The sequence below is a fragment of the Cimex lectularius genome, unplaced genomic scaffold (genome assembly GCF_000648675.2).
Source record: "Cimex lectularius strain Harlan isolate CLEC.00 unplaced genomic scaffold, Clec_2.1 scaffold5, whole genome shotgun sequence".
Taxonomy (NCBI): Eukaryota; Metazoa; Arthropoda; class Insecta; order Hemiptera; family Cimicidae; genus Cimex; species Cimex lectularius.
This window is the reverse complement of record NW_019392993.1, coordinates 2,407,762-2,422,829: the sequence shown is the minus strand read 5'-3', so window position 1 is coordinate 2,422,829 and position 15,068 is coordinate 2,407,762. Positions and strand designations below refer to the sequence as shown.

General features: G+C 35.2%; 1 protein-coding gene across 1 annotated transcript; it reads left to right on the top strand.

Moving 5' to 3' along the window:
* Positions 1 to 9,865: 9,865 nt before the first annotated feature.
* LOC106666280 (V-type proton ATPase subunit e-like) lies at positions 9,866 to 12,818 on the top strand. The gene is made up of 4 exons (XM_014393361.2): positions 9,866 to 10,062; positions 10,126 to 10,173; positions 12,626 to 12,713; positions 12,786 to 12,818. Exons 1-4 carry the CDS (start codon positions 9,965 to 9,967, stop codon positions 12,807 to 12,809), a joined length of 258 nt encoding a protein of 85 aa, XP_014248847.1. The 5' UTR covers positions 9,866 to 9,964; the 3' UTR covers positions 12,810 to 12,818.
* The last annotated feature ends 2,250 nt before the right edge of the window (positions 12,819 to 15,068 follow it).

The following is a 15,068-nucleotide window of genomic DNA, read 5'->3' as shown; positions in this document are numbered from 1 at the left end:
ACACAATCTCTCTCTCTCTCTCTCTCTCCTCCCTATTCTATGTGTCTCTATCTATCTATCCATCTATCTATCGACCTATCTATATATCTATCTATCTTTATATATTATCTCAGTTACCTCTTGATATACTGTAAAAAGATAATTGATCCGTGTATAAAATAAAAAATCGCCAACAAATTTTGGCAAACGAGTTGTGATAGGATCTGGGTACCTTATTCGAAAAAAAGGTTCTGTTCACAGTTTTTAGCAGCTATCAGGATTTCGAATAATGTTCATCATCAGGCAGAAGTCTTTCAACGTGAATTGTAGGAGTGATTTGCAAATCCACCGCCAACGCGACGTTCCAATTGGCAACTGGTATTTTATGTCACTAATTATTATTACTATAAAAATTATATATGCAATGTAAAAAAAAATTAAAAATAACAATTTAAGTTTTGTGACGCCGTTAAGAAGAGCTCGTTTTTGCTTCAAATTAAAGAGTTACAAATTATATAGTAGATCATAAATATTCCATTACTCACCTTGTGCTTATTTAGTTAATAAGTTTAAAAATTAAGTAAATTCTAATTTTAGGTGGTGTTATATTGAAAAATAATATGAACAGAACCAGCTCGGTTCCCGTGCTAACAAAGGAAAAAGCCACACTGTTACAAAACTCTCGACGTTAATATAATGGGTGTCAGTAAAGTAAAAGTAATCATGTCTAATTCCAATGTAGCCCGGCGTGCCAGAAGGAAGTTTAATAAAGCCCTTCTTACATAACCTTTTCGATCACGACTTCCCCAAACCGGCATAACATCGCTCATCTCTCTCCTTAGGAACAGCTCTAGCACGAGGTGAAGCGCAGATTCGCCAGTGAAAAAGGATCTACGTGAGGGCTGACTCGTAGCCTCTTAAATACAGAATGTTATGTTTCTTTATAGTTTTAAAAAGAATTAGTGAGATAGATGTTGTCTATGTGAGTATAAACTGTACGGACTAGAATTTAGGGACTTTGAGCCTGGAGTTGATTCCAAGAGTTTGTCCAAGATTGGAACCATATTTCTATTATTTATAATTTAACATAACTATACCTAAACATTTATGAAAAATATAAAACATGGACTTCTTATAAATTATAGAGGTGAAGAGAAATAACATATTTGGGTACTCTCTTACAATTTAAACGTCTTTAGCTTCAATTTTCTTTTACATATGCAAGAAAATTATGTTTTTTTATTTATAAGATAAATATCGTAAGTCAGGGTTCTCAAATCGAAGTCCACTATGGACAAAGTGCCCCAAGCTTCTTATCGTCCGTTGAGAAGGAACAGATGGTGTATAAGGCGTAGTCCTTGAAGCATGGAGAACTCTGTTATATAATAATGTAAAGTGAGGCTAGACCGGGCAAGTCCAACGACAAGTCCGTTGGGCAAACATTTTAACCTACATCATCCACTCGCCTTGCTCAACAACCTGCTCCTTTATCTTCGCTGTCCGTGCACCAGCCCACACGAGTACTTTCCAATCATATTCGATCTCCAACCTAGATAAAAAAAATTATAATTGTACTTTACTATCAAGTTCAGAAATAAATTATTTATATTACTTGTTTAACCTGTTGGAGAAATTGCAAATTCAAAGATTAAACCAAAACATCAATTACTTAGTTTGATCGAAAGTAACAATAATCTAATCACTAACCGTTTGCTTGACCTACGGCGATCTTGAAAATGTCACAAACGGATTTGGATATTCTTTTTCGTGGACTTCTCGTTAAAAGTTCTTAACACTATACGTTTAACTGTCTAAGCCTCGTCTCTTTTGGGCTTAGAATTGGAAATAATCTCGTTAAATCATCGTCGAATAAAGTCCTTTCTAGGACGATATTCAGGAGGAGTATTAAGGATAAGCCACGGTCGAGGGCGCCTATTGTTAATGTACCGAGCCATTGTATCATCGCCTGTTCAAGGGTTGTTCTTAACAAGGGTTAAGAAACGATAGATGAGAAAGCTATTAAAGATTATACATATCTGTTTAAAGGGTGGAACACTGTCTTAATAAAGTTTCAAAACGTTATCGATGATTATCAAATAACTTTGTTATTTTATGAGATAATTTTTCAGCACAAAATATGAGATAAGATTATATACCAAATTCCCTGCAGTAAACCGAGTGAGTTGTGATAAATGGCCTTTTACTTTTTGCTTATTTTATTGTAAAACAAAATATTTTTTTACGTAGAATCTTTTGATGCTGTAAAAATTATAAGTTGGTAAGCCGACCTGATGATCGACTTTTTTCTTTTTTTAATGTAATGTTTTATTTATTTAATACATATTGAAAATCCTTGAATCAATATCTCCAGAACGAAGGAATCGATTAATTTTTGAGGATGATTTTTTTTCACTATGAAGCATCGACATATTTTTTAAAAACTCAATTTCACCAATGAATATTTTTGTCAAAAAGCCGTAATTCTATACATATTTTTCACGAAACGACAATTCAATAAAGCAATTTAACTTTTTACTGCCCCCTCGTACTAGATATCACGTGACTTTTTCCGGGCTTACTCCAAATTGAATTCGGTTGCCCGAACTGAATTACCTCAAGACTATATTATTCCGCTCTATATTGTGAAGAATCTTCTCGGAAATTTAATGTTTTTGATGATAATATAGATTATTTAATAAAAGGTAAATATTTAGAGATATCTAGAACAATAGAAGTCAAAAGAATTCTAGTTCTCTGTTGTACTACGAAAAACTACCAGTCTCCTCGCTACAGGAGCTTATTACAACTATTTCCTAAATATGATTGCAATTAACTCAATGAAAAAGATTTTTATTGTTTTGTAGAGTTCGCAAAGATGCAAAAGAAATCACAACAAACTAACAGATATTCTTCCGGGGAAATGCATCATGATAACATGATAAAACAACCGTTAAACGAATGTAGGTAATGAAATACACACATAATATTAGTCGATGGGAAATGGACTAAAATGGCTGAGTATGGTCACGCCCAGATTGGTCATGATAGTTTAGGTCGGGGTTGATACAAAAACTAACCGGCTTTGTCATAAATCAAAATTTTTTGGAACGGAAATACACTGTTCCGCCGAGACCAGAATCGAAACGGTTTCTACATCATTAATGTTTGCTTCACTATGCCTATGGATCTTATAACTTTGTAAAAAAAGGGGGTTAAATGAACTCAAAGAAGAAACAATCAGGAATGGCGAATAATTTAAGACGTAAGACGTTACAGGGCAGAACTAAGTAATATCAAGTATTCAGAGCCCATGCTCCTGTACATCAAACTTACTTAATTAAATTATGTCAGACAGCAAGCATGAACTCAAACTCATCGGCTTAAAGATGGTGTACTGAATAGTCAAGTAATTTCTGTCGTATAGGAGGACTTGTGTCCAACTACACGATGGATGTCTCGGAAGAGAGATCAAACCACATACTATAAAATACATACGATTCTCGATTAAAAAGCCATGGGCTGCATCGGGATTCGAACCCAGAACCGCTAACGTCATAAATACGAGTCGACCTCCTTAACCACTCAGCCACCGCGATTTCACTTCAGAAATCAATTCCAAATGAAGGACAAGGTAAGAGTACGTAAACTATGGTAATTAAGACGCAATCTTAGAAATCTCTTGTCAGAATTGAAAGGAAATTCAGAACATATCAAAACAAGCAGGCAATTATTTAGAATTGTAACAGGTCTTGACGGCTCACTGCAGACTAAATACGTGTATGTGTGAAAGATTAACAATCACCACTGTGTGTGTGTGTGTGTGTGTGTGTGTGTGTGTGTGATTGTGTGTGTGTGTGTGTGTGTGTGTGTGTGTGTGTGTGTGTGTGTGTAGTGCAAGGAGTCAGAAGAAACCCAATCAAGCCTGCAATCGGGTTTCGGGGCTTCTCCGCAAATCAAAGCTGTTTTAGTACTTGTAATAACATGAAGCTAGAATGTGCTGCCAGGACTTAGAGATTTGACTCTTACAATCAGAGAACGCCTCAGAACAAAGTCAGAGAATAAATTGATGTATTGGATCTTCTTGAGGTCATTTTAAAATGACCTCAAGAAGATCCAATTCATCAATTTAAACTACGGGGGTCGATCCACTATCAACTAGAAAGTCCAAGAATCTTCTTGCGAGATTTAAAAGAAAATAAATTACAGACGTGACTAAAAACGGATTTCTTGACGGAGCACTACGTACTAATGACATCTGAGAAAGACCGGCTTCGGTCAAAATGGTATGTTTAGATTCTCCAAAGGAAAGGAAACCCTGATGCAATTTGCAGACTGTGGTGCTACAATTCGGAGGAGAAAGTGTTTTGAGATCTACAACACAATTTCAAACAGGTCAAAAAGTTTGATGAACTAGGACACACCTGAGTACTTAAGTACGGAACAGTACGTACAATAGAGCTTAACATACGCAGAATAAAACATTGAATAATACGAATAAATCAAACATTTGCAATATTGTATCTTAATTTATATTGATACTAAATAACGAGCAAATATTGCATATCACTCCATTCTTAATCTAAATTGGATCTATACAGAGACATCATTTCTTTGGGTTTTTAAATTAAATTTGCCTATTTCTAATCATGGAAAACGTCTAACGTTTATGAATCATTTATGTAGGCAGAGACTTTGTAATTTACAATGCCGACTATGAGAAACCGTGTATTCCAAACTGTTATTATTGGGAGTGACCATAAAGGGAAGGCCGTTTCACAAGTATAATGGGGTATTAAAAAAACCCAACTAATTACGCCATATTCCTATTTGAGCCGTAAATATGTCTAAACGGGGGAAAAAATGCACGATAGCACACAACCTTGGCTCTGGATCGTAAAAAATGTGTCCACGTTGGGCAAGAGGCGGCAAAACGCTTTTTGAATAGAGCCGAAGTTTTTCAACTGGGCCTGGTTCGAACCCGAGTTCGGCGGCAACTCGTTGGGATGCAATGTCAGGTTAATGAGACAACAGTTATGAAATCGCCCTTTTGCTTTCACTACTGCTTCTCGTTTCTGACTCTGTCCCTCTCTTTTATTACCCTCTCCCTTTCGCCTGATTTCATTATTGCTTAACAATTGAACCAAATACGTTTTCTTTAATTAAACTCGCCTAGTCAATCATATTTTTATTAGATTTTTAGATTTAAAAGGAATGAAGCTTCAGTTCATGATTTTAATAGTTCATTCTATTGTTCATCACAAAATAGACAATATGAAATAGGAACTAATCATTTTATACAACACATCACCCCCAACATTGTTACAAAAAAGAAACATATTTCTCACATATACGTACACAGTCTTATAGTCATATACAGCCTTCTAAGCAGGATTACATGTCATTACGAGAAAATCCAACTAGAAATTAACTGTTTAATTGAATTAGAGCTGCGACTGCAAATATAAAACTAGAGGAAGAATTCACTAAAAACCTTCAATTCGGAGTCAAATAACTTATCCTTAGTACAAGGTCTTTAACTTGACCGTCAGGAACCGGACATCTAAACGGGAGCATCTGCAAGAGGTGTATAACCTGTTTTAAGCATTAGCAAATCCAATTTTCAACCAATTTATGTAAATGGGAAAGACGATATCAAAAATAATAAGGATCCAATCTGCAGGTACTGTGAAGGAGAAGAAGAATCTTACCGGCAATTATTTTATTTTTCAAGCTATAGCTAGATAGTGACATGGAATGGTTTATAGACTTATTCTTACATAAGTCAAAAACTGTAGCTTGGTCAGTTTGGTCTGTCTATCCTCACTGTTTTACAATACTCAGGTTGCATTTTAGGCATTAGCAACTCCAATTCTAAACCAAATTTAATAAACTGTGAAAGGAGACATCAAAAACACAGAAGGATCCAATTTGCAAGTACTGTGAAGAAGAAGAAGAATCTGCTCGACAATTATTTTCATTTTTTAAAGGTATTAGTAATATAGAAATACATATTGACGGGGAATGGTTTAAAGACATAACCTAACAAAGATTCAAATCTGCAGCTTGGTCCATTTCGCTCAGTTTGGTCTTCCTATTCACTTTTAAACACATTAAAGAAAGTTTAAAAGTATACATGAAACACAGCTGGATACACTGTGCAGCAACTATGAAGAAGAAGTAGAATCTTACCGACGGTAATCTTTATTTTTAAAGCAACAGTTAAGATAGTGACACGATATGGTTTATGGTTATAGTGTAAATCTAAACTCCATAATACTATCAATTTGTGCTCTCCGAGACATATCAAATAATGTGATTCAGTGATTTTAAAGAAATATAAGCAAGAGGTACGACAAACCTGTCTACTGATGTGGTACAACAGTCAATGCTAGAATAAATAAACTGTTTCATATTGTATTTATTGTTTATATTTTATTATTATATCGCTATTAGCTTGATGTAATAAAAATCGGTTTCCAAGGGGACTTAACTCTTCATAAATTCTCTATTCCAAATTTTCAATCCGTTTGTTTGTCTGTCATCTCAGAAAGATATGAAAAATAAATATCGCCCGGCAAAAAAAAACGTCAAAATCGCACGTAGGAATGTTGCTGCGCTTGTATCCTTCCAAATGTGTCATAGTTACTGGCATATTTCAGAAACCAGACCTGGTTACGTTAGAGAGAGACAGTTATTCCTATAATGCGGCCATTACATTTCACCAGAAGTCTTACGGGTTATTATTTCCTCATTATTCTCTTCCCCACCCGATGATTCTTCAAAATCTAGTCGTACGAAAAAGTTGGTGAAGTCGCGTGGCCCTGACTTACGTAACTTAACCGTTGAAGAGTTCAATCTACCATAATTTCAAGTCTGTTTAAAATTGACCACCAATCGACCTTCAACGGGCGAATGTTTTTAAGGGACAATACCATTATCCAATGCAATGCATCGATGACAAACAATAATGCAAATAAAGAGCTAAGGCCTTAAACACATCACGTGAAAGTAGGCAAGGACTCTCGCATGTGCATGAGGCCTTCAAAGGTCACAGTGTCAACAACAAACATTTTCATTCATAAAACATAATGGAGCCAAATGAGAGTTTCCCTCTAAAAATGATATCTTATTTTTTAAACATTATAGAATCAATGACGAATTCAGTGTGTTGATCTTGTTGATCTGTTCCGAAAGAAAATGGATTAAATCGAAAGGCGAGACTGGTAAAAAAAATGGTTTTCGAAGATTGTGAGGTGATTGGTGCAATGAGGCAAGAGGCTCGGATAATTGTGCATCGTATTTTTGTGGAGTCATTGCCCAATGACGTCGAATTATACAACTTTCCGATTGAACCTGTGCCGATGGATAGGTAAAACGTGGGTTCGTACTTTCTCACAAGAAACTCTTTTCTCAAACCTAATTATCTCTAAAATTACAATGTTGTCATGGAATAAATTAAACGTGACACGGCTATCCCAAGGGTCTCTGCTGCCCAAATAAATTACCATTTAGTCCGGGTCCTAGTTATTCATCAAAAGACCGGTTTTTAATTTTCTTTTAAGCTCAAATTTGAAAATTCGTTTGGTTTATTCCAACTTATGAACAAAAAAAGCTTAATTTTTGTTAACATAACTTCGGCTACATTACTAGATGCTTCTTTCGTTTTTGTTACCCTTTTTATTCTTCATAAATAATAATTTATTTATTTTAATTATTAAATTAAGAATCTTATTTTTTGGTGTTCAATGCTAGGAAGCTTGTTTATCGCAAATTGAATTACATGAAATGAGAACTGATCGATTTATATGTGCGGTCAGCAAAGGTAAGGGTTACACAAGGTGAGTGTATATGCTGAAAAGTAAAAAGCCTAGGTGCTCCCTCACCAGAAAGGGAAGAATGAATCAGAGCGGTTGACGTTCGTAAGTAACATCGAAGAAATGATCAGATAGGTAGGATTTTAGGATGAGATGTGAATACCCCTAATATCTAGTAGAAAGGAAAAAATTTAGTTTCAACAGTCGAACTGGATCCAGGCGCGATCTGCAGTAGGAAATGGATTTTTATTCAGATAAACGCGACGATGTATTTTGCGTTTTATGGTAAAAGACACATATTGACAATTCCGTTTTATCCACGAAACCATGAATATAAATGCTAACTTGGTAAATAGGTGGCTTAGAAGGATTACTGTACCCTCCACTGTGTAAAGTAAGTCTTTTCAAACAGGAGAGTCCTTGGGTGTCATGGAGTAAGGATGTGTTATAGGGTTGAAGGAAGTCTGCCTTTTGTGATAAAAAGTAACGGACCTTTGTAAAAAAAAAAAAAAAAATCTTAGATTGAGGTTCGATAGGTTACACGGAAGAATTTTAGGATGAGGTAGTATGTACTAGAAAGGAAAGCTGGAGTTCAGTAGTGAACCCTGGAACCAGCCTAGCTCGAATGCCTGAGTATACAAAAAGACTTCAGAGCGGAACTGCTACCGCTCTAAGGATGCTGCGGTGGCTACAAGAAGATTAAATGGCTGTGGGTAGAATTTCCTGCTGGCAAGTTAGCAGTAGTTTCACAAGTAGTTTTCCGAGGATTGGTATGACAATTATAGGACGGTACGAGGAATTGGGTTGTTAGGCTTATGGATCGTGCGAATGGGAGAGAATTTCCATCGGGTAGGGAAATAAGTTAAATGTTTTAAGTTATTACGGTTAAATTGTCGTTGTTTATTCGTTCACTCGTTTCCGACTATTCGTGATTTCACGGACCAACCCACGCAAGACTTTCCTGTCGGCCGTCCCATCCCCAATTCTTCCATGGCTGAGTCCATCTTGCCATTGGTCAGCCCCTATTCCTTTTGCCTTCCACTTCCTCTAGCAGCAACTTCTTTTTTAGGGTATCCTGTCTTCTCATTATGTGGCCAAAGTATTTCAGTTTTGTCTTTATTATCATTCTCTTAAGGGATAAGTCGGGCTTTATTTTCTGCAGTATGGAATATTTTTGAAGTTCAAAGCACTCTCAGAATTTTCCTCCAATACCACAGTTCAAAAGCATCAACTTGCAGTTGCAGGTTACTACTTAACTATTTTATCAAGAATCGCCATTGCTCCCCTCCCAAGAAGTAGACGTCTTCTAATTTCATGGTTGCAGTCATCGTCTGCAGTAATCTAGAAATACAAAATCTGTCAGTGTCTCCACTTTTTCTCCCTCTATTTGCCGACATCAATCACGCTGGATGCAATAATCTTGGTTTCTTAAGATTTAAATGCAACCCAGCTTATGCACTTTCTTCTTTCACCTTCATTATAAGGCTCCTCAGCTCCTCCTTCCTTTCAACTATCAAAGTGGTGTCTTCCGCATATCTTAAAATGTTAATGCTTTTTACAGAGATTTGAACTCCAGCCTTGGATTCCTCAAGCACGTCGCATAATGTGTTCTGCGTACAGATTAAATAGGTATGGTGAAGATATACAAATCTCCCGTGCTCCTTTCCCAATCTTAAACGAGGCTGTTGATCCGTGCTCTGTTCTTACAAGATGACTTGGTATGCCCCGTTTTTTTTTTTTTTTTTTTTTTTTTTTTTTTTTTTTTTTTTAAGATAGTCGGACATCCTACATCACAATAAAGAGCAATAAATTAATATTTTGAACCTTAGACTTTAGAGTACTGCTCCTAAGCTAAATGAAAGTGACGGAGCAAGATTTGATTAGCGCCCCATCCTAAAATATAAAAATTGTTATTATGATGTTACACTAAAAACAAATATAAAATAAAAATGTTTATTAACCATTAAAATTATTATGAATAATTAATAATAATAGTTAACATTAATTAACAAAGTTTAATAATTGTTAGAAAAGTATGGTCAAGTTAGGTTGGCCCCACTGGGTTCAGCTGTTGTGTTCCTAAACAGTTGTCCTAGACAGCCCATCCCACTTTGTTCTTGACAATATCATATTGTACTTAAAACTTAAATTAAGCTAAATTTCTAGGGAAAATGGGTTTTTCTTTCTTACCGGTAACACTCATGACCGCCTTTTGGGGCGCCGTTGGGGTCGTCCTTCCTATTTTCCTACCGAAAGGGGACAACAGAGGGTAAACATTTGTTTTCTTTCTTATATGATGTTTTTCATTGTTCTCTAATTAATTCTGTTGTAGGTTGATTCAACTTTCCCTGGGGCTTACGGCGATATGCTCGTGGCTGTTGTAAGTAATATAAAGGTCTATATTAAAATCCCTTATATCCCTCACAATTTTTGCATAGGCTATTTATTCTAAAATTTTACTATATTTTGTTTATGTTCGTTAAATAATCGTTGTAACTTGTAATTATGTTGTAATTTAGTGGATTTACGGTGTATGCAAGTAAATCTGTCACATTTCATTGTACTATTTGAATTTATTGGGTTGTAGCATATAATGTATAAGTGGAAGTCTTCCAGTGAACTGCATTTCATCGTTAACAATGAGAAATTCTTCAAAGGTGGACTTGAATTTCCATTGTCAAATTTGTTTTTTTTTTTAAGTCCAAACAAAGTGAAAGTCAGTTTGGTTGAAAGATTTGGTTGAACCTCCGTTTGGAGGTCAACCTTGAAACATGGGCTGAATATTGAGTTTTGTTTTTTCACGAATTTTGATTTTTTTTTTTTTTAAGTATGCAATTGTTCAAAGAAGAATAGTAGATTAGACTACCCAATCTCCATGTCATCATTGAATCATAACTTTTTTGGGTGTAGGCTTGGCCAGGTTTTCTCGCCCTTATGGCTTGCTTATCGTCAAAGGTGACATGATGTGAAAAAACAAGGCCCATTTCTGTTGTATAATAGGGGAACATATTTTGTTTTGATTTGAGTTGATAACTGGACATCCATTGATTCGTACAGTACGCTTTTTTTTTCGGTTTTTATTTTTCCAGATCCTCCAGGTTAATGCCTGGAGACTTTTAATTTTCTTCCAAGCTATTGATTACTGAGTAGTTCGGGAAGGACAAGTTGCAACTAGTCTAATTTCTTCAATCTACCTTTGATCTTCATTGGGTAAAATCCCTAGGCCAAAATGTCTTTTTTTTCAGCTGTGTCAAACTTAAGACTGATTATGAATGTTAAATGAGGACTCAATATTTAAGTAAATCATCATTATCCTAAAAAGGCATCTTCAGACGTAACTATACAGACCTGGAATAAACATTGTCATCAAATAGGATAACTAAAATAAATTCAATACAGCAATTTTACACAAAATTTTACTAACATCAATTATCCCAACATTTATTAGTAATAAAAAAGTCTCTTGTTATCCACGATTACCGCCATTTTTTTATTCTTAAATTTAATTTTTCTTTTTTATCAATTTTATCTTTTTTAGGCCCCTAATAATTTTTTCTCGTTTGTTTCGATGTCGTGCATACCTGTTGATGTATGTATGTACATGTTGTTTTCTTGTGTGGAATAAATCTGAAATATGTGTACAAAGTTCGTATGTAACATGACAATAGTCACACGCAATACAGAAATGTCTAATAGTGTGCAGATAGAATAAAATGCTTCGAAGCCTGAAATTCTAAGTATTTCCTATTATTCACGTATCTAATATTGGTAAGTATCTTGTGAAGGCATTTTTGCATATGGAAGGGTTAAGAGTATCAAGCACCGTTATATTTTTACTTTGGTCATTTCCAATAATTTTGGTCTGCCTATCATCACTGCCCCAAAGACACCAGCAGAAAAAATAAAAAAATAACGCCAAAACACTTTTTCCTCTATCAGCACTTTTTGTGATGTGTATAATGCATGTATGATGCAGCTAAACAGGAATCACAGACCCACCACTGAATTAAGCTGACAGATTAAATCCGTGGGGATAAAAAATTCTCACTCAAAATTAATTGTGAAAACAACTAATTTGTAAACATTCAAAATGAAAACACTCCACAATGGAATTTAACTTAAAAAGGGACAATTAAAATGATCTTCAGTGCCAAGTTGTAAGGCAAGAGGTAATCAAAGAGATGGGACTTAGATGTCCTCAACAGCTCAGCAGATAGAGTGAGGAAGAGAATAATATTGGTTGAAGTCATCATGGGATAGGAAGGAACAACTGAACGCAGTATTCTGTGCGTTCGGGGGCGAGTTTTATGAAAGTGTATATTGGATCTGAAGGTGAGATGATATAATTTTAAGAGGAATGGAAGATATCAGATAGAGAAGAAAACAAGGAAGTATTGCCCACGGTCAGAAGAGAACCGCTGCAAAATTGTATACAGATCAGTTACATTGGACCTAATACCTACTTAGATTTATGCTAAAAATTTCTTATATTGAATTTAATTAATGGGTAATATTTGTCATTAAAAGTTGAATTAACTATTGCCAAGAGTTGTATAAGTTCTGATTAAATTAATAGAACAAAATGTAAAATCGAAAAACAACCTTAACAATCTGCTGTTGCACAATTATTTGAAATAAATTAAAATGAATAAGTTTGGTTTATATTAATTTCTGGTTTTTGAGGAGAGTTTTCCTTATTTGTGTGTACGGGTGCATTTTGGTTGACTCCACTTAATCCTATTTGGCCCAAGTGATGTTCTGAACTCTACTATTTAAAGCATATTTATTTTATTTTAAATAAATAAAAAATATAAATTTTAAAAAAATTTCAGTTGGCTGTGCACGTACATGGCACAGATGAATCCTTTAGTTGGGCCGAGGCTCTCAACCCGCACAATCCTGATAATGTCACAAGAATGGGTATGTTATACCTTATCTTATGAACAAATTTTTGTAACGAAATAATGTTTAATTCTCTTTTTATTTCCTCAGGGTAACAAAATTGCAGATTTGTAAAAGGTCCAAGACATACATGTGAACCTAATGTAAAGAAATTATTGATTATGCATTTGAAAATGTTAACTTAGTTGTTACCAATGTATTTAAAAATAATGAATTCTCAATGGTGTAAAGAATCTTGTAAATTTTAATTTTAAATAAATGTATTTCTCTGTTTAATACCTCTTGTATTTAATACTATCCAAAAAAACTTGTAGCAGTCATTTACAATCGTTTTTGGCCTACCTCACTGCTTTGGTCTGTCACGCATAAAACGAAACCACCACTGAAGATGGCAAAAAGCCAAAACACATCTGATGGACCAAAAGAGCAAGGATATGCAGAGTAACTGCAGAATAAATTGTTTATAATATAATGAGCTTCAGGGACCATAAAATTTTGTAATAAGTGATATTCACTACAAGCAATACATCGTGAACAGTTCATTATATCTGAACATTTCTTTTAATTGATAGTATCATACATTTATAGCTGAGCAGTTTTCGTTAGATTAGTAATTATATAATTTATCCAGGTTACAAAACATGTACTACCTGCTAAAGTAAGTTATTTTCATAAATGTTTTTTAAAAATATATTTATGTACATATGTATACAAATGTGAATGTAGTTTTTGTTTTTATTTTTTTAATTATAGATTTTTTAGACATTTAGAGTTAAAAAAGGGGGAAGAATCTTTCCTAGATATATTAGGCAGCTGGGGTTACTTTTTGGTGCTCTCCGCTACAAACAATATTTCATTATATTTTTTTTTCCTTGTGACATTTGATGGGACCAGAGATTTTGTATGTTATAACCAATTGTTCCTTATAACTACTGTATTGAAAATGACCGATGCATACTAAATCATTCCACAAACCTTGAAAAATAATACAAAAACTGCCTTTTTTGACATAACATGCAGGAAAGATTACTGTTGTACTCCAGTCACTGCTTCAGAGTGAGGTGCAGCAATGAATTTCGGAGATAAAATGGATCCAAGCTGGTGTCCCACAAGGGCGCATCTTTGGTCCCATCCTATATTTTTACTGCTGACCTGCCAAACCATTCCAACACCACCCTTTAAACCTAACTGGACAATACTGCAATATTAAGTACAAACAGAATCCCATTCCAGCCACCACAAATACTCAAGAACACCTCGAACTCATTAAAGAATGGTGCCAAAAGTGGAAGGTAAAATTGAAAATTCACACTAAAATTATTTTACTTTAATTACTACCAAATCACTTTTATACTAAACAAAACTTTCCCTAGACTATACACAAACAAGAAATTTCTGACATACAAATACATCAAATACTTAGGCTGCTCGTCCATTGGAACCGAACTACGACGGCCGTTCAACAGCCGAACTATTTGACCAAACTGACGACCGGCAATATAGCCGAACGCCGTCGTCCACTGTAGCCGATTTTCGTCAGTTTACGACACAGCCCAAATGGATGTAGATTTGTTGCTGCTCGAAAATTCTTAGTTTACATACAAATGGAATGAAAGAAATAAACAGAAATATTAGAAGTTCCATTTCTAAAGACCTCCTTGACCACAGCTTACGCTGGACATCTCTCCGATGATTGAGTGGATCACGCATGTCCCAAGAGCCTGCTCCTCAACCGCACATCAATTTTTCGCAATCCATTGAAATGAAAACGAAACGAAAAGGTAGGCAAAATGCAAAGAACAACATTAAACAATGGTGAGCATTTGATGTCACATGGTTGACAGTTGAAGTCGAAGTAACCATTTGGCCGAATAGGACTGGAAAATCCAACTTTATTTGGATCGGAAAGTGCTTCACGACCGAACGAATTGGTTCTAAAGGACGCGTGCTCATTCGTTTCTTCGCTTTTGGATCATCCGGCCCTATTCGGCTGAACTTGCTCCAGTGGACGGCCTACCTTAGGACTACTAGAGTGCAGACTTTAATCCACACACTAGGCTGAAACGACAAGAACTGAACAGAAGACACACATAACTAAGAACACTGATAGAGTCAAAATCTGATGACTAACAAACTTAACAAAATAGTAATTAGACTATTTGGACATACAGAGCAAAACTGTGGGGTACCCTGAAGCCACCCACTATACAACCTATCCAAGCATTGCAACCAAAAGTCCTCAGACAATTATCTCAGCTCCCTACTACGTCACTAACCTTACCATCCAAGATGACATTCCCTTCGTTCAAGATTTGATTCGTTCCCACAACCTGAAATTCCACCCTAACCATTCCATTCAATCCCTTTTTACTA

Bases quoted from the DNA above. Each gene is read 5' to 3' on its own strand.
- LOC106666280 (XM_014393361.2), top strand. From the start codon at position 9,965: ATGGGTTTTTCTTTCTTACCGGTAACACTCATGACCGCCTTTTGGGGC. The intron at 10,063-10,125 runs GTAAACATTTGT...ATTCTGTTGTAG, and splicing joins CCGAAAGGGGACAACAGAGG to GTTGATTCAACTTTCCCTGG. The intron at 12,714-12,785 runs GTATGTTATACC...TTATTTCCTCAG, and splicing joins TGATAATGTCACAAGAATGG to GGTAACAAAATTGCAGATTT.